We start from the raw sequence: 19601 nt of genomic DNA on the forward strand, positions 1-19601 counted from the left end.
ATATATAATATATATATATATGCACCTAGCCGCTCGTGATTAGGTTTTAGGGTTTAGGGTCCCCAAACGCTAAACCCTGAACCTCCGGATACCTCGCAAAGGTCCGGTTAGTGGAGTTTACAGACGTCTCAGCACCGAGTGTGTTAAAGCTCATGATTAGGGTTTAGGCTTTTGCGTTACCCGGCTGCGTCTTTTCAAAGAGCCTTGTTGACGACCAGGGAGGTTGATCTACAAAGGTTGTTAAATTTTCTTCTGTGACCACCACCTCCTCCGCTTCCTTCCTGCCCCGCAAACTCTAAACCCTAAACCCTAAATCTTAAGTTTCAAGTTGCAGAGACAGTAAACGGATGTGCCCTGGTACCGTCGTGACGTTGCAGTCCCCGACACAGCGATTCAGAGTTTATCGTTTAGGGTTAAGGAATTTCGGGTTTTGCTTAGAGAAGGGGTCTGAGACGGAGACGATGATCTAGAACTAGGATGTAAGGTTTACTTGACTATAGAAAGGGCGGCCCTTCGGAAGAGTTTCTCTATGCACTTGGACAGAGAGCGGACGCCTGCTTCTCTTGCATAATCGCGAACTAAGACCTCCAGTGCTGCGGGCTGTATGGACACCCGAGACCCTTGCAACCCTATACACAAAACTCCGAAACTCTCAACCCTGAACTCTAAGCGCTAAGCCTGACACCCTACGACCCAGAACCATATTTTCAGCATGCAAAAAGCCAGACCCCACAAGATCGGAGACTCCGCCATATAGCTTCCCACATGGGTGCCATTAGTTTAGGGTTTACCTGTTGCTTCTGCGGTTTTGGGGATGAGGTACTGCTGCGCGATCGCAACCTTCTCCTCTTGAATATAACCGGCTATGCGGATGAGCTCCATCCGGTCCAGCAGTGGCCCTGCCAAAAAACGCCAAACCCTAAACCCTAAATAGTAGACACCAAACCCTGGTTTGTATGTTTCGCGCATCATCGAGCAGGCATGCTCTGCCTGAGAATTCCGCCCGCTATGACATTGGTTAAAAAGCATTAGTATTGCTGTAGGTTCTAGGGCGTAGTGTTTTGTGTTTGCACCTGGAATGGTGTCTTGAGCATTGGCTGTACAGACAAACAACACCCTCGAAAGGTCAAGAGGCACATCAATGTAATGATCCCTAAAAAAGGAATTCTGGGAAGGGTCCAAAACCTCCAAAAGAGCAGAGGAAGGATCCCCCCGAAAATCTCGACCCTGCACGCACACACCCCTAAACCCTAAACCGTAAACCCTAAATCCTAGGGCACGTTAGCGACGCAGCAACAATCCAACCCTAAACCTTCAACTGTAAAACGTAGCAGGAGATAAACTGGTGTTCCCACGCCCTGCCAAAACCAATCGGCCGTCTCGCGGCTTGGACCCAGACCGCCAAAGGGTTTAGGGCTCAGGATTTACAAGTTTGTCGATCTCATCCAGCACAATCAGAGGGTTCATCGTCCCTGTCAACTTCAGCGCTGTCACGATCTTCCCGGGCAGAGCTCCGATGTATGTCCGTCGGTGTCCTCGGAGCTCCGCCACGTCAAACAACCCCCCTGCATTCAAACCTATAACTCTAAGCGCTTACACTAGAGCCTAACCCATAAAGTCAAGGCCTAAACCGTAAGCCCTAACCACTAAGCCCTAAGAAACACTGGGCCAAAGCCATACGCACGAACTCTAAATTTTATAGTAGCTCCCAGGCGCGCTCCCTACACTCTGCATCCTAAACACAAGTCCTTCACCCTACATACTAAATTCCAAACCCAATCTTAGAGACATAGCTAGAGCGAAAAATACACCCTTATAGTAAAATCTACACGTAAGACCGTCGTTTAGGCATATTCAGAGAAGAGCTCAGGGAGTTCGAAGAAGCTAATGGGGTTTAAGGCCTACCCAGAGATATCCGATAATATTTCCTCTTGAGCGCACGCGCGATGCTCTCTGCAACAGAAGTCTTTCCAACCCCGGGGGGGCCCAGGAAACAGAGGATCTTCCCCTGCGCAGCGACAAACCCTAAAACGTAAACCATAAAAGGATGTGGCTAGTTGTGCGTGGCGCGAAATGCCATTTGGACGACCCAACTGCAGACCCTACAGGACGTATAAACCCACAACCCAAAAGGCTAAACCCTCAATCGTAAACCCAAAATTCGGAGGCAACTGGGCGAGTGTTCAGGTTAGCAGTTTAGGGTTTGATGTTTTGTGTTTACCTGCGAGTCTTTCTTAAGAATATTAACGGCTATGAACTCAAGGATTCTCTTCTTGACATCCTCCAAGCCAAAATGGTCGGCATTCAAAACCCTCGCAGCTTCATCAATATCTGTTCACAACTCACCCCAACACCCTAAATCATATACCTCAAACTATCCACCCTAAACCCTAAACCTAAGTCCTATGTACCTAATAGTCCAGCTTCGTCCAATTTGTGTTAGGTGTGTCTTCTCCCCTGCCGAGCCCGCGTTGAAGACACTAGGATTTATGGTGTATGGCTTACCTGTACAATCTGTGGAGTATTCTCCCCAGGGGAGCTTTAGCAAGTTTTCGAGGTACGTTCTGCTAACATGGAACTCGGATGACGACTGATCAAGAGAGGAAAGTTTGTTGATTTCAGTTGCAACTGCCTGAACCACAAGACAATACAATAGCGTTCAGGGCTTTGGTATTGGGGGTTGGGGTCTAGGGTTTGGCGTTTCGCGCCCAAAACGCTGGATATTGCTGAGCAACGGCAGTTTAGGGTTTACGGTGTAGTGACGTGGATAAGGAAAGGGGTGTCTGGTGTAGTGTTTAGGGTCACAGCTTAGCCGCAAGGTGTTTGGCTCCAGCAGGTCCTACTGTGCGGCTTCTAGGGTTTAGGGTTGAGGCTTTGCTTGCCTTCTGGACTTCTTCGTTCATAAACGCTTCCTTCTTGGCGAGAATTTCCCGAAATTGCTGCAGAGAGAAATTTCAAAGCCTAAACCGTACACCCTAAACCTTAAACCCCTCGATCGAACTGGGATATAGAAGCTGGTGGGGCGCAAACTCCATAAATAGGGTTTAGCGTTTAGAGTTTACGTCGATGATGGATTCCTTGTCATCTTTGTTTAGGCCCAATTCTTTCTTAATAAGCTTTAGCTGCTCCTGCAGCAAAAACTTCCGCTGCACCTTCATGACCTTATCCTCAACTTGCGCCTTAACGTTGACCTGCATGGCACACCGTAAGCCCTTGGCCCTAAACCATAAACCCTAAACAGCATCATTCGTTACAAAATCAGAGCCCTCTGGAACGTGCATGAACTAAATCCTAGAACCTATACCCTATGTGGCTGCTTTTAAGTCCTCAAGCCGCTTTTTCCCTGGTTTACAGTTCGAAACGGATGGTGAGCAACTGAGGGTTGAGGGTTTGGCGCCTCGCGTCACCTGAAGCTTTGCAAATTCCAAGTCCTTCTTCGCGATTTGTAAAACGAGCATCAGCCGCTTTTCGATGTCTTCTTCCTGCACATCCCAAACACTAAATCAAACCCTCAAACCGCTGGCTCACAGCAGGCAGCGCTTCGAGTTTCTCGCTGCAGCTCCCCTTCTACCAGAGAACCCTAAGGGTTTAGGGTTTAGGACTTACAGCGAGCACAGCCTGCAGTTCATCTCGACGCGCAAAGGAAATCCCAGCGACCAAATCGGCCAACTTTTGTGGGTAGTCAATGTTGTAAAATCGTATCACCTGCACCCCGGACCCCGGACCCTAAAGCCCAACAATAACAAACCCTCCCACCACACGCTGCAGCCATCACTAAAAAGCAGGGGAGGCGCTGACCTCAGCATCAACCAGTACTCAACCCTAAACCCTAAACCCTGGAGTTACTTGATCAAAGTGTTCTTTGTAAAAGTAGGAAGTTTTAAGCAACTCTTTCATGGTGGCCAAGATCTCCATATGCAGCATTTTCACAACACCGTTTCCCGCATAGGTGCTGCTGCTGCTGAGGGACCCCGCGGATGTCTCCCGAGGGAAGGCTACTGAGACATACAACAGCGCACCGCGTTTGCTGCTGCTGCTGCTGCTGCTTGCGCTGGAGGGAGGCAAAGGGAGCAAGCCGCCGAAGGCAGAACCATCAGACTCGCCTGCAGCCGCCTGCTGCTGCTGCTGTTGCTGCTTCTGCTTTGTCTGGTTCTCTTCTCCTGCTGGTGTCTGCTCGCCTGGATTCTGCTGCTGCTGCTCTTGGTGCTGCTGATGCTCGCCCTTTGACTGCCCCCGTGCATCCTGCGGCTCTTGGTGCTGCTGCTTCTGTGGCTGGTGTTGCTGCTGCTGTTGTTCCTGTTGTGGCTGCTGCTGCTGCTGCTTCTCTGGTTGCTGTGGTTGCTGTTGCTGGTTGGGTTGTTGTTGCTGGTGGAGTTGCTGCAGTTCATGGACTACAGCAGCAGCAGCACCGACCTCGCCAGGAGTTACTGCTGCTGTTGTTGCTGTTGGTGTCTCCCCCGCATCGGCCGGAGCGACAGAAGCAGCAGTGTCTGCTGGAACTGATGTAGCCGTTGCATCTGCGCTTCCTGCTGCGGTCTCTTCTCCTGCTACTGCTGCTGCTGCTGCAGCTTCTTCTGGTGATTGAGAAGGACCCAACAACTTTATGCTGCAAACCCACAGACACATTGCCGTAAATCCTAAACCCTAAACCCTAGTCTGTGTTGTTCCACTTCGCGATGAGTGCCACTTGGCACTCACCGCCAAGTGGAAAAAGAGAGAGAGCTGGGCTTAGGGTTTAGGGTTTACCGTCGATATGGCATTACAATTGCCTGGCCACCTCCTTGCGTTGGATGCGGTGCGAGAGTAAGCAGGTGGAGCAGACACCCTACGGGATGTATCTCCTCGACAGCCGAAACACTCCCTAAAAAAGAAACCATAACTGCTAAAGCCCAAGACCTAAACCCCAAACTCTAAGTGTTATCAAGGCTTGCTCTGGACTGTACACGCAAAAATACTAGATTGAACCCTCGCCGGCGGCTCTGTTGGGTCCCTTGCTCCCAAACCCTAAAGCTTAAACTCTAGACCCTTACCCGCATCCTCTCTCAACCTGGCTCCAGGCCCCATGTCTTCTTCTACGTCGGCTTCTTTACGCAGCAAAAACCCGCCAACAAAATCCCGCCAACCCCCGCTTGTCTTTAAGCGCACGAGCTCCTCAAACAACTGCAAACAAACCCTAAACCCTAAAGCCTTAACCCTTGGAGCCAACCGGCCTTATCATACGCCCTAAGCCAACTTTACTGTGCCCTAGCCCACAACACCCCAACTCTAAATCGTAAACCGTAAACCTCCCAAGCCCTCAACCCGGAACCCTAAACCCTAACCTCCTGGTCTGGGATTTGCAGCAGCTGATAAAACCCAGGAAACGCCGGCCGCCGAATTAGCCCAATTGCAGGCAAGGAAGGAAGAGTGGGAGGGGATGGAGAAGAAACAACAGCAGCAAATGAACCCTCATCCCCACCCCAAGGACCTCCTGCTGCTCCTGCTGATGCTGATGGTGCAGTTGTTGCTGGTGCAGGTGCTGGTGCAGGAGGAGGGTTAGCAGCAGCATCATCCCGTACTTGTTGCTGCTGCTGCCGCCGCCGCCGCTGCCTTCGCACCACACGCCCCACACGACCTAATTCTGGCCCTTGCACTGAATCTGCTGCTGCTGCTGCTGCCGCCGCCGGTGCTGCTGCTCCCGTTGACCCTGCTGTCCAATTCACTGTCTCCTCTTCAAATTCCGAGGAAGGAGAAACAACATCTTGCTGCTGCTGCTGCTGCTTCTTTGAACGTCGACGAGAAGAAAAAAACCGAAATGCCCCGAAGGATTTGTTGCTGTTGCTGCAGCAGCCTACACTAAATGCACTGCAGCACGCAGATGTAAACGGGAATAGCGCATTGGCGTTGTTGAAGCTCGTGCCTACACACCTGCTGTTGCTGCTTGCAACCAAGAGGACCGAGTATACGCTACTCTTGCTGCTGTTGGCGGAGCTCCTTGCGAGACTTGGCGACGGGAGCAGCGGATGTTGCTGCTGTGTCCATGAAAGAAGGAGTCGTCTGTTTCCAACAGCAACTGCAGCAGCAGATGCTGCTGCTGCTGCTGCTGCTGCAGAGGCTGCTGCTGCTGTACACGGCTGCATCATCAACCTTCACCAGCCTACCGAAGCAGCACCTTCTGTCGCAGGTGGATACTCTGTAGGTGCCCTTTTCTTGCGGCGGTAGTGCTACTACTAGTACTAGTACTAGTACTTCAACTAATACTACTACTACGACAACAACAACTACTATTGCAGCTGCTGAGGCAGCAGCAGCAGCTGTCTGCTGCTGCTGCTGCTACAGTCTACACAAACAGGAACGCGTTTCAATGTGTTGCTTTAGCATGCGCTTTTGTACCGCTGCACCCCACAGCGCCGTCTGCGGCTTCTGCTGCTTTTTTGTTGCTGCTGCTGTTGCTGCTGCTGCTGCTCGTCCGCAGGTCTCAGCAACAACTGAGGCCGTTGCGCGGCGGCTGACGAACCTGTTGCAGCACAACGTCGAAACAGAAAAAAAACGAAGAAGAAGTCCCTTTCTACTAAGAAGATTACTGTGCTGCAGGGGTGCTGCTGCTGCTTGTGCGGCAGCCCCTGTTGCATGCACGACAGCATCGGCGGCGCTCCCAGCAGCAACGGAGGCAGCAGCAGCAGCGCAAACGCAGCTTCACATCTTTAAAAATGATTTGGAGGAAGCTGCAGCGCAGCAGTAGCTGTACGGGTGGCAGGAGTGGAGCTGCTGCTGCTGCTGCTGCTGCTGCCGCCGCCGCTGCAGTAGGCGCAGCAGCGCCACCACCAGCAGCAGCAGCACTGCAGGCGTCATGAAACAAACAGTAGCAGCAGCAGGAAGAACAGCAGCAGCAGCTTTTTGCTGCCTCCAGTCTTCTCGTCAGGGAGACGACCTGACCCCGGGCCCTGCCCTGCAGCAGCAACCGCAGCAGCAGCAAAATGAACGTTGAAAACAACGTGTCTTGGGGCTGTGTCTGCGTTCCAAAGAAGAAAAGGGAGAAGCAACAAAAGCACAAGCAACAGATGAAAAAGAAACGGGCGAGGCAACAGTCTGGTGAGCAGCAGCAGCAGAAACGGCCAAAGTCGCAGCAGGAAGAGAAAGTTCTGCTGGACGTTGCGAAGCAGGAGCAGCAACCGAAGCAGTGCAAAAAGCAGCAGCAGCAGAAGCAGCAGCAGCGGCAGCACAAGCAACATTTGAAACAGCAGAAACAGCAGCAGCACCAGCGGAAGCAGGGGAAAGAGCAGCAGCAAGTGAAAAGCAGTACGGCACTAGAAGATAAGCAGCAACAGAGGAAGGCGCAGCGGCAAAAAGGGGACAAGCAGACCAAGCAACAGCAGAAGCAAAAAAAAGAAAAGAAGGATAAGGCTCAGCAGCACCGCAAAAGAAAGCAGCAACCGCAGGAGCGCGACCAAACTGGGGCAGGAGCGCCTTCGAAGAAGCTCTGTAAGCCAAAGAAAGAACAGCACGAGCAGCAGCAAAAGAGGAAGCAGCAAACATCTGGCGATGGATGTGCCAACAAAGTGAAGAAACAACGTACTACTGGGGACCAGGAGCAGCAACAGCAGCAATTACAGCAGCACCAAAAGCAGCCGCTGGTGGCCGTCTCAGAGCTGCAGCAGCAGCTCAGATGTCTAAAAGGCATCCGATTCTTGCAGCCGCCTGCTCTTGCTGCAGCGTCCCCAGCGCTGCTGCTGCAGCCTTTGCTGCTTCCAACACTGCAACAGCAGCGAAGTATACAGCAGGACTGCCAGAATTCCGAAGGCGAAAACCGGCGCAGCGGCAGCAACAGTATCACCACCAGCAGCAACTGCTGCAGCCGCTGCAGCTGCAGTGGTTTATGGGTTGCCTCTGTTCCGCCCGCTGCACTTCCGAGTAACTTCGGATTTGCTGCTCTCTCGGTGCACTCCGAGCAGCAGCAGCAGCAGCACCAGAAGGATCAGCAGCAGAAACCGGAAGACAATCAACCGCTTTTACTTAGAACTCCCTTACTCCTAATTGGCCGAGGGGCCCGTGATACTTGCATGATCGTTGTACGTTGTTGCTGCTGGTGGTTTATCTGCTCATGAAGGTGCAGCTTGGGCCGCTTGTGCTGTTGTTGCTTGTGTCGGCGTTGCTGCTGCTCCTGCAGTTTGTGTTTTGCTGGTGGTGCATTTGCTTGCATCGCTTATTCTCCTGCCGTGGTTATTTGCTGCTGCAGCGTTTGCTGTTGTTGGATTTGCTCGTGTTACTGCTGCAACTGCTGCTACTTTGCTGCTGGCTGTCGCCGTTGCTGCTGTTTTGCTGCTGCTGCTGCCGTGTTGCCCCGGTTTTGCCTTTCTGTACGGGAGGGCTCTGCTTGTTGTTGCTGCTGCTGCAGCCAGGGACTGCTTCAGATCTTGCAGCTTTTGTTGCTGCTCGCCGAACCTGCCGCCGCGGCAGCAGCAGCAGCACCGACAACAACAGCAGCAGCAACCGTAGTGAAACTTGTAACACCGAAGTCCAAGCAGAGCTAGCAGCAGCAGCAGCAGGGACGGTAACAGCAGTGGCAGCAGAAATAGCAACATCAGTGTCTCCTGAAGCAGCAGCAGCGGCGGCAGGCTGTGTCTCGAAGCTGCTCCTGCCGCGGCAGTGCCGCAGCGTCTCCCGACTTCATGCAGCGATTCACTATCAGCCCGTACACCCAAAACCCTGAACCATAAACCCTAAACCATAAACCCCCCTGTCGAAGTCTGCAAACCCTAGTGCTTGTGTTATGGCCAGTGACTTCTTTTCGAACAGATGGTTTAGACATTTTTACACCTGTTTCATTTACGCCTGAGGGTGTAGGGTTTAGGGTTATGGGTTTGCATGCAGGCAAGCGGCAGTTGGATCTTCACCAATTTTTCGTCTCGGAAGGTTTTTGCTGCTTCGGCGTTTTGCAGCGCAGCAGAGCAGCAACTGCTGCAACAGCGGGAGGAAGCCAACGCCGGTAAACCCTAAACCCTAAACTCGAATGTTTTGCTGCGAAAGACATGGGCAGAACTGACAGTAACTGATGCAGCGGCCCCCGTTGCTACAGCTGCTGCCACTGTTACTGGTGTGGCCGATGCCACTGCTGTTATTGCTGCTGCTGCTGTAGGAGAAGGTGTGGAGGCCGGTGGCTACGCTCTGAATCTGCGGCAGCCTCTATGCCTGCAGCCCTGGCGACAGCGCCCAATGCAGCAACAGCAGCAACAACAAAAGCAACAGAAGCAGCAGCAACAGCAAAACGAGAAGGTGGTTGGTGCTAGCAGCAACAGCATTGAACAGACGTCGTCGGACCCCAACAGCAACAGCAGCAACAGCAACACCATCAGCACCAACGCTACCATCAGCAGCAGCAGCAATAGCAGCAACAGCACCAGAAACAGCAGCTGCTGCTATGAGAGCAGCAGCTGCTTGTTGGGCCCCCGAGCGATTCTGCAGCTGGCTAGAAATCTTCAGTTGATTTGGCGGCTGCCGCTTCCTATTGCAACTCAACCAGCGTAAACCCTACGCCCTGTACCCTAGCTACCCCTGCGAAATTAAGGTGGTGGTACAACCCCCTTTGTATCGCTTTCACAACAGCACTAAACACCACCTGCACCTGTGCTAAATCCTAAATAATAAACCTTTTGAGCTCGTTGTCAGTGTGCATGCCGCAATGAAGGCCTAGTGTTTAGGGTTTCGTGTTCAGGGTTTATGATTGTGTGTGCCACTTTGGCTACAGTTCCACATTGAAGCGGTACGTGCGAGAGGTTGCTCATGTGAAGCATCAGCAACAGCAGCACAATGTGCTGCAGCTGCAGCAGCAGCAGGTGCAGCAGGGATTGGCCTTGGACAGCAGCAACGAGGAGCTGCAGCAGCTGCTGCAGCAGCTGGAGCTGCAGCAAGCAGAAGCGCAGCAACAGAGGCAAAGCAAGAGGCAGCAACAACAGCAGCAAAAACAGGAAAAAGGAAAACAGCATCAGCAGCAAGATTGCCTCGAGCAGCAGGAAGGTCAACAGGATCAGCAACTGCCAGAGCACCGGACAAACGAAGAGGATCAGAAGCAGCCGTAGCAGCAGCAATAACAGGATGAGCTGCTGCACCTGTATTCTTAAGCGGGAAGACAGCTGCCGCAGCTGCTGCCTCACTGAGAGAGTCTCTTGGGGAGAGTGTGCGCAGCAGCAGCAGCCACGGCAGCAGCAGCAGCCACGGCAGCAGCAGTAGCCACTGCAGCAGCAGCAGCCACTGCAGCAGCAGCAGCCACTGCAGCATCAGCAGCCACTGCTGCGGTGGCTTCAATGCAAAAACACAACCAGCCGTTAAAATATACTGTAGCAGCGGACAGCCGTTGCAGCAGCAGCAGCCACAGCTGCAGAAGCATCTACTGCTACAGCTGCTGCTGCTTGGACGGCAGACAGGGAGAGCACCATTTGTGTGCAGTTATTTCGTACAATCTGCATTGGGTTCGGGATTTAGGGTTTAGCGTTCGAAAATACTTCGGTCTACGTTTTTCGTTTCAGCGAGGAGTGTCCTTCGGGGGGAGGTTGCGGTCGGCGAGATGCTTCCACCGTTGCCTGCAGAGTATAAAAGCTCACAGGTTTAGGGTTTGGAGAGCATTTGTGCCATCAGAGCACCATGGGTGGCTTCGAGACAGAGAGTTACATTTAGCTGTTAAGATTTAAACTAGTACGTATAGGGTTTCGCCCATAAGTCCTCGGGGCTTAGGGTTTACCTGTTTTTGCGCATTTGAGCAGCGCGCTCTCCCAGCTGGGCGGGAAACATCAGCGCCAAGTTGTTGAAAAGGGGTTTGCATATGAAATCTGCAAATATAAAAGGAAAGGGGTTAGTAGGTTTTATGTTTTAGGGTTTAGGATTCGAGCGTGTTGCTCTTCGTTTAGGGCGTGGCGGTTGAGATTGGCCAATGGAGTCTACATAACGCGATGATGAGTTTGGTGTTTAGGTTCGATGCTTAGGGTCTAGGGTTTACGAAAAAACAAGAATACATTAGGGTCTAGGGTTTACAGTTCGGTAGCCCAGGGTTGAGGGATTATGCTTTACCGATAAAGCCAATTTGAGATTTGGCTACGCAGAATTCGTCGAAGCTCTGCAAAGCGGGGTTGAAGGGCGGCTGTCCGAGGGCCTCTTCGAGTTTATTCTGAAGACGCATATTGACGGTTTAGGGTATATGGTTTGAGGTTACGATTTAGGGTTTGGAGCTGGGATGCAGAATTCGGAACTCGAGCGAAGATCGTGCAGGCATGTAGTTGGTGCCCGAGACCCTCAGGGGTAAGGGTTTGGGGGTTTCTGCTCGGGTTTCTGGGGTGTCTGCGTTTCGACGTTCACGATTCTAGGGCTTAGGGTTTATGGTTTGCCTGGTTGTAGAATTCGTCGCAAGCTCTAATCGCCCAATCTCTGCACATGTCGAAGTTTAGCAGAGGATTAGAAATGTCGGCTGAGTGGAGCAGCAAACCCTCCAAGTACGGCTTTTGGAGAGTACACATTATCCCTTCAGATAACACCATTTCCCCCTACACCACCAGCAGCAGCAACGGCGGGAACAGGAACTCCACTACCAGAAGCACGAGCAGCAGGAGCAGCAACAGAAGAAGAAGCGGGAGCATCCGCCTATAGTGCCAAGTCGCATACGACCGAATCGAAGTGCTTTTCCATTTTGACTCAGCTGCACCAGCAGTAAAGCCAGCTTCATCACCATCAGCAACAGCAGAAACAGCAGCAACAACAGCAGAAACAGCAGCAGCAACAGCAGCAAAACCAGCAGCAGGATGGTTTGCCTGTATTTTTCCGTCAAGTTTCGCCACCATGTCGAAGTGCTTTGCCATGTCAGTCCACATAATTGCATTTATTAGCCGTTGGCGGATCGTTTTTAGCTCCGTATCCGAAACAGTCGAAAATAAATCCATATGAGGCACCCTAAAACGCCCAAAGCCTAAACCCAAAACCCTCCTCCCTGTAGCGCGGTGGAACGAACGGTTATTCAGTTCAAAACCCCGCTGCAACGCCAAGCCCAATGCAGCTTCAAACAGCCTAACGGCGACGAACCCTAGGCGTAAACCTTGAATCTTAAACCCAAGACTGTTTTGCCAGAGGTGGGTGTGAGGGTCTAGGAATAGGGATCGAAGGCTATAGAAAATCGAAGGGTTTAGGGCTTAGGGCTTAGGAATACCGGAGGATCTGCAGCAAAGACGCCGCATGGTAGTTTTCCAGAATTGACGTGTTGCTGTAGATCCTTGCAACCCAGCTGAACACAAACAATGAGCCGTAAACCTTAGCAAACCTTGATAGAGCCTCATACACTAGAAATGACCGTTGACCATCGAAGCCCCTAAATCCTACAGCGTCTCGCCATCAATGAAGGACTCCGCGGGTGCTCCAGGACGACGACGCAGGTGACGACGACGCAGCTGGAGTTGTGTACAGCAAACCCCTGCCTAAAGCATAAACTCTACTGAACCGTAAAGCATAAACCCTCGACGGACGTCTGGTTGCGCTGCATGAAGAGGTTATTAAATCCTGGATGCCCCAAGTCGTGGCCTAAAGCCGCTACAGACAAAACGAAGTAATCTGTGGGGCTAAAGCGCGCGCCAACATCCGGGAGGGCGAGCAGCAAACACAGGACCTACGGAGACCGTACACCCTAGACCCTAAAACACCTTACAGACCCTATTCTACGCCGATAAACCATAGAACCAGCAGACGCAGGCAGCTGCCCCACGGAAAGAGCAAAAGGCTAAGCCACACCCCCACCCCAACCTTAAACCCCAACCCCCCCTCACCTGGACAACATTGAGGGCGTGGTAGAAGTTGTGGTAGGGGTTAGGCAGATAATTCGCATGCAAAGCCCCACAAAAATTCATTATTACTTCTCCTCGAATCCCCAGCGCAGCTCGGTCCGCGTAGTACACCAGTAAGTCCCTTGCCCGCAAACCTTAAACCCTAGAACCTTAAGCCCTAAACCCCTAACCACTGCATCCTGAATTCTGCATCCAGGGCGAGGGCACGTAGAAGACTAATCCAGCCGCTGCTACGCAGCCCAAGTCAAAAAACAGGTGCCTCCGGACTTTGGTGTTTAGCGGTGATGGTTGTTGGTTTGGGGTTTACCTGCAGAGGCGGACGGCCTCGGGTTCTGGAAGGGCCAACACGTGGAAATCCCAGTCTAGCAGATCGTGCATTGTGTACGCTTTGACATCGAAGGAAGACACTGAAGCGAGATTAAACTGAGACTGCGCCAAAACCAAAATCCTAAACCTTAAATCCGTAGCCGAGATTCGGAAGCAGTTGGGGAAGCTAAACGCTCTCTCGCAGACCTCTCAAATCACAAACCACCCACTTCTGCCAAGAACTGGCCTACTCCGTGTATCAATAGGCTTTTGTGCCTGGGTTTATAGTTTTAGGGTTTCGACTGGACCTGGATAACGTGGTTTGGCGGAATTCGCACTTTAAGAGAAGCCGTTGAGCCCATCCACCAAATAGGGTCCCTACCTGGGTTCAAAACCTCAACCCTCAACCCCAAACACTAAACCCTAAAAACCAAATACTAAACCCTAAAACCTATGCTGCCATACTTTGATGTGAAGGATACGACAACGGGTTTGCTTTTCCAAAACTGACCGGTGGATGCTAAACTCGAGGAAGATTGTGTGCTTCGTTTTTAGGCTTTTATGGCTTTAGGCTTAGCGCTTACGTTGCTTTGGCGGCGGCGCTGATTGTGTGTAGGCAAGGGGCGGTTGTTTCGTTTTTGCTTCCGTTGTTCCGTTTGCATCTTCGGTTGACTCTTTGTCTTCTTCTCCTTCTTCTTGTTCTCTGCACCACATGCTTGATGGCTTAAGGATTACGGTGTAGGCACACGTGTTACAGCCAACACTTCGCACGTGCGAAGAAGTAGGCTTTAGGACTTCAGCTTTCGTTGATGGTGTTGAGAGCTTAGGGTTTGGCTTGCTCGCTGTCTATTTCTCCTGCTGAATTGCTGCGAGCTTCTTGCAATTCCTTCTCTATGAGGCGCTGGCCCGGCATTTCTCGGTAATATTCTTCCAACTCCAAACTCACATCCACCAAACTCGCTAGCCGCCGAGACGCAGACAGAGGCCGCTCACGCACCCGCTGCAAAGCCCTAAACCCTTAACACTAAGCCGTAAACACTAAGGATGAAGTACTACAAGCAAAACCTTGACTGGGGAATCAGCGAGACGAAAACCTAATCTCCAAACCCTTAGTATACACGCCGCTAAATACCAGGTACACATTCGTAGGCCCTAAGCCATATTAAACCATAAATGTTCAACCCTGGCGCGGAAGGCATTTTGGGCGTCGGTGCGACGCTCGCGCTTCCAGCGAGACCCCGTGCCTTGCCAACCCAGAAACCCCCAACCGACACGCTAAAATCTAAGCAGTAAGCCCTCAACTACCAACCATCAAGCCTAAGCGCTAAACCCTAAATCCTAGACGCTAAGCCGTAAACGTTCGGTTACCTCGAGAAGTGCGTCGACGAGCTCGTGAGCTGGCCTGCAGAGTCCCGTCTCATTGATAATATCAACAACTGCATTAACATCTCCCCGAAGGCTCTCTGGAATTGTGTCTCGAGCACAGAAAGCCTTGTCCATATATTCGTCTTCCAAATCGTTCAGCTCTACTGACTCGCTTTCGCTCTCGCCTGCACACAAACCCTAATCCATAGACCCCAAACCCTAAAACTAAACGTGACTCCCCAAATATTCTCTCCCGAGATGCGCATACGGCTGCGTATATACAGGAGGCGCGTAGAGATGCACAATGACGCCCTGTGCTCCCCCAAACCCTAACCTCTAAACCCTCACTGTCGCTGGATTCTTCGTTTGATGGAGCATCCAGCTTGATATTCGCTTGAGGAAAGGCCTGAGTCACTCGCGAGCCTCTCCCCTTGGGGGTCTCTTGAGCCAGGTTGCCTCCTAAGGTGCTGCGGTTCCTTCCACTAGGCCCTTTAACTGAAGGACTCCGCAGCCGCTCCTGCTGCTGCTGCTCTTGTTGCTGCTGCTGCTGCTGAGGAAGGTCCTCCTCCGAGAACGACTCTGAATAATCGTCCGAGTCCTTCTGTACGTCCATCATGTAGGAAACCTTCAGCTTGCTCTTTGCACGCGCCCTTCACGCAAACCCTAAACCGTAAACACTAAACCTTCATTGTTGCTTGTAAAGAGCATCCATATTAAACCTAAACATGCATGTTTTAATCTGTTTTCTCGTCTGACACCCTAACCCCTAAACCCTTAACACTACAACCCAAACCATGCATCTAACCTTTCTTCTTTCTGCTGCATTCTTTCCTGCATGGCCAAGACGATGACGTCGATGACATCACTGGTTTTCAGAGGCAACTCCAGTCTGACGGACAAACGCTAAACCCTAAACCCTAGTGGCTCGTTGCACGCCGCTAATCAGGTGTAGGGAACCAAGCACATGCCTACGTGAATTTCAATCCCAACCGCTGAACCCTAGACCCTAACCCTAAAGCCTGTGCCCCACTGTCTGTAAATAACTTGTTGCACCAGAGTACTAGCCCGAATGCTTTTCGAAGGCGTAGTGGGGACTCTGCTTATCCGGGTTTCTGCGGTGTCTGAGGAGGTTTGGTGGCGAGAGCCCGACGAGACAAAAGCAAATTTAACCCCTTTGTTGTTCTCAGCTGCATGCAGCAGGAGCTTTGCAAACACCTCTCGCGGAGATAAAGCGCGCGAATTTCTGTCTGAAGGGTTGGCGCTGCTCTTTACCGAATCCCCCAGAAACACCGCCAGCACCGGACAGTCAGGATCGTCCTGCACCGCAAACCCTAACCTTAAACGTTTAATCCTAAACCCTCAACCCTAAGACCTGAATCCAAAATACTAAAGTAAAAGCCGTACAGAATGGTAAGACCTAGACCCTAGATCCTCATGGTTATTCCCAAGGTCGTTCTAGGGAAACATGATTTCCAATGTTCTAAACCCTAATCCCCAATGCCTCCCCCTATGGTATTGAACTCTGGGTCCTTGATTCTATGCCTAAACCCCAAATCATAGGGCATAGCATATCGTAGATCATGTGGCATTGTTTCCCTCACTGCACTAGCATACTCTCCTGCAGTTAAAGTATCATCTGGACACTAATCCGTAAATCGTAGACCGCAAACGCTAAACACTAGACCCAAAGCCCTCAGCCCTAATTTGTGGTTTGCGTGGCACTTGTTTGAGTTCTTCCACGAGCTGCCTTAGGCAGAAGCAGTTGGTGCAGGTGATGCCGATGTCTTTGCAGAGGAAAGTAAAGAATTGTTTGGATTCAAGGGAGAGAGAAAGCGTTAGAACCTTCGCACTAAGTTCCCCCAGTGCACTAAAACGATCATCAACATCTTGTAAACTAAAGCGACCTCGTCGTCTAAAAATAAAAGAAATAAATGTGCCTCGAGATGGAGAAGACTGCAGCTGCATAAAACCCCCGAGAGATTGAGCTATACGGCTGCAGGTCAGCAGCCTCAAACCCTGGCCTCCTCTGCAACCAACCAGACACAAACCCTACTACAGCACTAAACCACGCTAAACCATATTGAACCAAGGGATATAAACAAGTACACTAAGAACATTTATAGGGACAGCTAAAGGTGTCTTAATTGCTCTGCTGCCACTACACGCTTGGGCAGTTCTAATGTTCCTGAGGTGCTAATAAGCTGGTCTTCTAAATCCTGAACTCTCAACCACCAGTTCAACAGCCGCCGTTGCTGCGGCAAACTACCAAAGCTTATTAAAAGAATACAGAGAGAGAAATGCTAACAACCAGACATCCGCGGGGCAATAGCCAAGAACTCTGAGCCAAAATCCCTAAACTGTAGCTGAGTAGTATGCACACAGGCAAGTAAATAGACTCACAGGCAAACCAAAACCCTGGATACTACACTGTAACCCTTGAACCCGGACTGCACCTGTCAATGAGGCCTTTGGTTTGGACCATCATTTGGGCTTTTGTATTTTCCATGCAAACTCCGCGACCTTTAACCTGCATCGCCAGACATCAAAATAGGGTTTATGGTCTAGGGTTAGGAGTTTCAGGTCCGTGAACTCCTCGCCAGTTAGCCCCTTTAGGGTTTGAATTTACCTCGAAGCGGACATCATACATTTGCAGGCCTGAAGGATCTTTCGCCTCTTTTGACTGTCTCTGGCTCGATGTGTTTGCATTCACATAAACGTCGATGCCCATTCCCTTCTCCACCGAATGGTCAATCACGTAGGCCAGCGTCTGCACGCCAACCCTAATCCCTAAACCATAATAAAAGCTCAGATGTGTTATCATCCATCCCAATCCATAAACCCCAAACTCTAAAGCCTGAACCATCCCTCAGCTCGTAGCTGACGCCGGTGCAGTGAAACAGCAAATTCCACCAACCGAAACTTTCACCATAAACCGTAAACCCCAGACCCTAAACCCTCGGGGCGGACTCTGGTTAGGGTGGTGGAGAGTTTATCTTGGTCAATGAGAGCCATCGAAGGACAGCCGTTTGCAAATGTGCAGCTAATGGGAATCTTGTTTGCTGCTGCCTTCGGCCGAAAGAGTTCGATACTGCGCTCCACTGCTGCTCGCAGGTCAACTGAAGAACCTTCTTCCTGCAGCAGTAGAAGCAGCAGCAGCAACAGCAACAACAACAAATGCTGCAACAGCAGACGCAGCAAGAGGAGCAAGGGAAGTTGCGCCAGCATCAGGAGGACGCAATCATCGTCATAGTTGTCATCATCATCATTTCATCATCAGTAGCATGAGCAGCAACAGCAGCCTTAGCAGCACTGGCAGCAGCGGCATCGTCATTATCAGCAGAACTGTCATTGTGGTCATCTTCATCGTGATCATCAACCCTAACACTAGTCCGTAAATCATAAATCCCAAATTGATTACATTTTTGACTAGGACTTCCGTTTCAATGTAGATAATGAGGTTGATGGCTGTTGTGAGGATGTCGATTGCTGCTTTTTCCTGCAACTTGAGCAGCTTATGTTGGTATCCTGTGAGTCTGTTGGAGCCGAGCAGCAAGGCAGCAAGCCCGCCAAAACCTCTGACTTGTGGCAGCAGCAAACTCTCTAAGTATGCGACGAAGAAGACAGACAAATCCTTCATCTTGCTTTGAATACTTTTCCCAGAAGAGAACACCGCAGACTGGCATACAGAAGAAGCCTCGTATATTCGCTCTAATAACGCATCACAAACAAACCCTAAGCACTAAGCCCTAAACCCCCCACTTGCAGAGAGCGGTGCACCGGCCCGTTTTGCTGTGAAAATCCGATTATGAGCGATTATTCTTGTATGTGCCCAACATCTAAACCCTAAACCCCAAGCTGCAACCCGTAAGCCCAAGGCCGTCGCCTCCAATGCGGGATGTTTTAATCTCTTTGAGGCCTAAACCATAGACCATCGTCCATAAACCTTAGACCGTAGAAGACAAAGCTGACTAATTCGCTCGAGTGATTGCCTCTTTGAAGGTAGGGTCTGTTTTGTTAGCGTGCAAGTAGGGTTTGTTGTGATGCGTAGTGTCTAGGGTTTGCCGCACGGGACTTGATGCCAATAACAATGGCGAAGATTATAAGGAGACAGAGAGCAGCTCCTCCAAAAACGGCAGTGGTAATGATGGTTGGCATCCAGATGTCCTTAGCATGTAAATCTCTTAGAATCTGTTGGAGTTTGTCAACATATTCGTTACTGAGGAGAAGTATTTCCTTAAACGCGCCTTGGGTTGTAAGACGGTGGATAAACTGTGCAGGTTCGGTGACGGCTACCCATGAAGACGGATAGAGCTCGAGCATTTTGCTGTCAAGGGTTTCTGCTAAAGGAAGTTTCGTTTTTAGGAGAGCCTGGAGAAGGGCTTCTTCGTGCTTAGGAGAAATGGAATGCAAGTTTGCGGCCAGCTGCTCTATGGCGCAATTGGAGAGTCGCTGCTGCTTGGGGTCTTGTGTGTGCGTAATACAGCTTGTAGCTGTCCTAATATCCTGATCGTAGCTTCGTATATATTCTAAACCCATTATAAGGCGGGTATTTATGTGGAAAACAGCGGAAACAACGCGCCTATGATACGCAGGAACCAGCATGCTTGGGGTGTATAGGCTGCGTGCTTCATAGTCTAAAGTATTTTGAGATAGCATCTGGAGTCGATGAAGAGTAACCGTTATATTCCTCATTCCTAAGAGCTCGGCATACACCTCATCTTGTGCAACGGAAACTTGATTCTTGAATAATGCAAACGAAACGAAGACATTTGCGTACGTCGCAAGCACCACCGCCAACAAAACAAACAAACCCGCATGGAAAGCACTTATCTGAAAACTATCCGCTCCTATTAAACCGTCGTGCTCTCTAAACATCGCATAAGTCCTTTCTTGGTGAGCTGTCTTCAATGCAAAAGCAGGCTTTCCTGCGGTGTCCGTTGCAAAGCTCTTCGCTCCCTCTCCCCAATCGCCGGGAGGCCCGCTCTCCTCCTCCCGCATCCCCAGCGTACGCCGAGCGGCCCCCTCCCCGTCGCCAAACCCCATGTCGGCAATCTCTAAACCCTAAACAACAGATCCCCGGACCGGGAACTTTGAGGAAACAAGAAACACCATACAATCTCGACGCGTGGGAAGAAG

General features: G+C 51.0%; 4 protein-coding genes across 4 annotated transcripts; 1 reads left to right on the forward strand and 3 right to left on the reverse strand.

The window, feature by feature from the left end:
* Positions 1-180: 180 nt before the first annotated feature.
* EMWEY_00002500 (lon protease, putative) lies at positions 181-6119 on the reverse strand (the record flags this gene model as incomplete). Its single annotated transcript, XM_013477432.1, has 16 exons — positions 181-281; positions 491-629; positions 792-899; positions 1074-1227; positions 1429-1565; positions 1906-2008; positions 2222-2331; positions 2506-2632; positions 2844-2939; positions 3063-3191; positions 3408-3482; positions 3607-3726; positions 3847-4606; positions 4747-4879; positions 5031-5160; positions 5322-6119. Coding segments are annotated over 16 exons (3220 nt in total), but the record flags the coding sequence as incomplete, so codon positions are not given.
* Positions 6120-6956: 837 nt separating this feature from the next.
* Positions 6957-10055, forward strand: EMWEY_00002510 (hypothetical protein, conserved; the record flags this gene model as incomplete). The annotated part of the gene is made up of 5 exons (XM_013477433.1): positions 6957-8048; positions 8375-8530; positions 8851-8965; positions 9116-9500; positions 9725-10055. The coding sequence occupies 5 exons, from the start codon at positions 6957-6959 to the stop codon at positions 10053-10055; spliced, it is 2079 nt and encodes a 692-aa protein (XP_013332887.1).
* Positions 10056-12445: 2390 nt separating this feature from the next.
* On the reverse strand, positions 12446-13762 carry EMWEY_00002520 (3'5'cyclic nucleotide phosphodiesterase, related; the record flags this gene model as incomplete). Its single annotated transcript, XM_013477434.1, has 5 exons — positions 12446-12619; positions 12777-12915; positions 13102-13223; positions 13439-13516; positions 13685-13762. The coding sequence occupies 5 exons, from the start codon at positions 13760-13762 to the stop codon at positions 12446-12448; spliced, it is 591 nt and encodes a 196-aa protein (XP_013332888.1).
* A 161-nt stretch (positions 13763-13923) lies between these two features.
* EMWEY_00002530 (high-affinity cGMP-specific 3',5'-cyclic phosphodiesterase 9A, putative) lies at positions 13924-19508 on the reverse strand (the record flags this gene model as incomplete). Its single annotated transcript, XM_013477435.1, has 9 exons — positions 13924-14100; positions 14469-14650; positions 14814-15115; positions 15271-15354; positions 15496-15782; positions 17092-17232; positions 17433-17597; positions 17884-18173; positions 18533-19508. 9 exons carry the CDS (start codon positions 19506-19508, stop codon positions 13924-13926), a joined length of 2604 nt encoding a protein of 867 aa, XP_013332889.1.
* Positions 19509-19601: the final 93 nt, after the last annotated feature.

This window comes from Eimeria maxima, genomic scaffold (assembly GCF_000499605.1).
Source record: "Eimeria maxima Weybridge genomic scaffold, Emw_scaff13, whole genome shotgun sequence".
In the NCBI taxonomy this organism is placed as follows: domain Eukaryota; phylum Apicomplexa; class Conoidasida; order Eucoccidiorida; family Eimeriidae; genus Eimeria; species Eimeria maxima.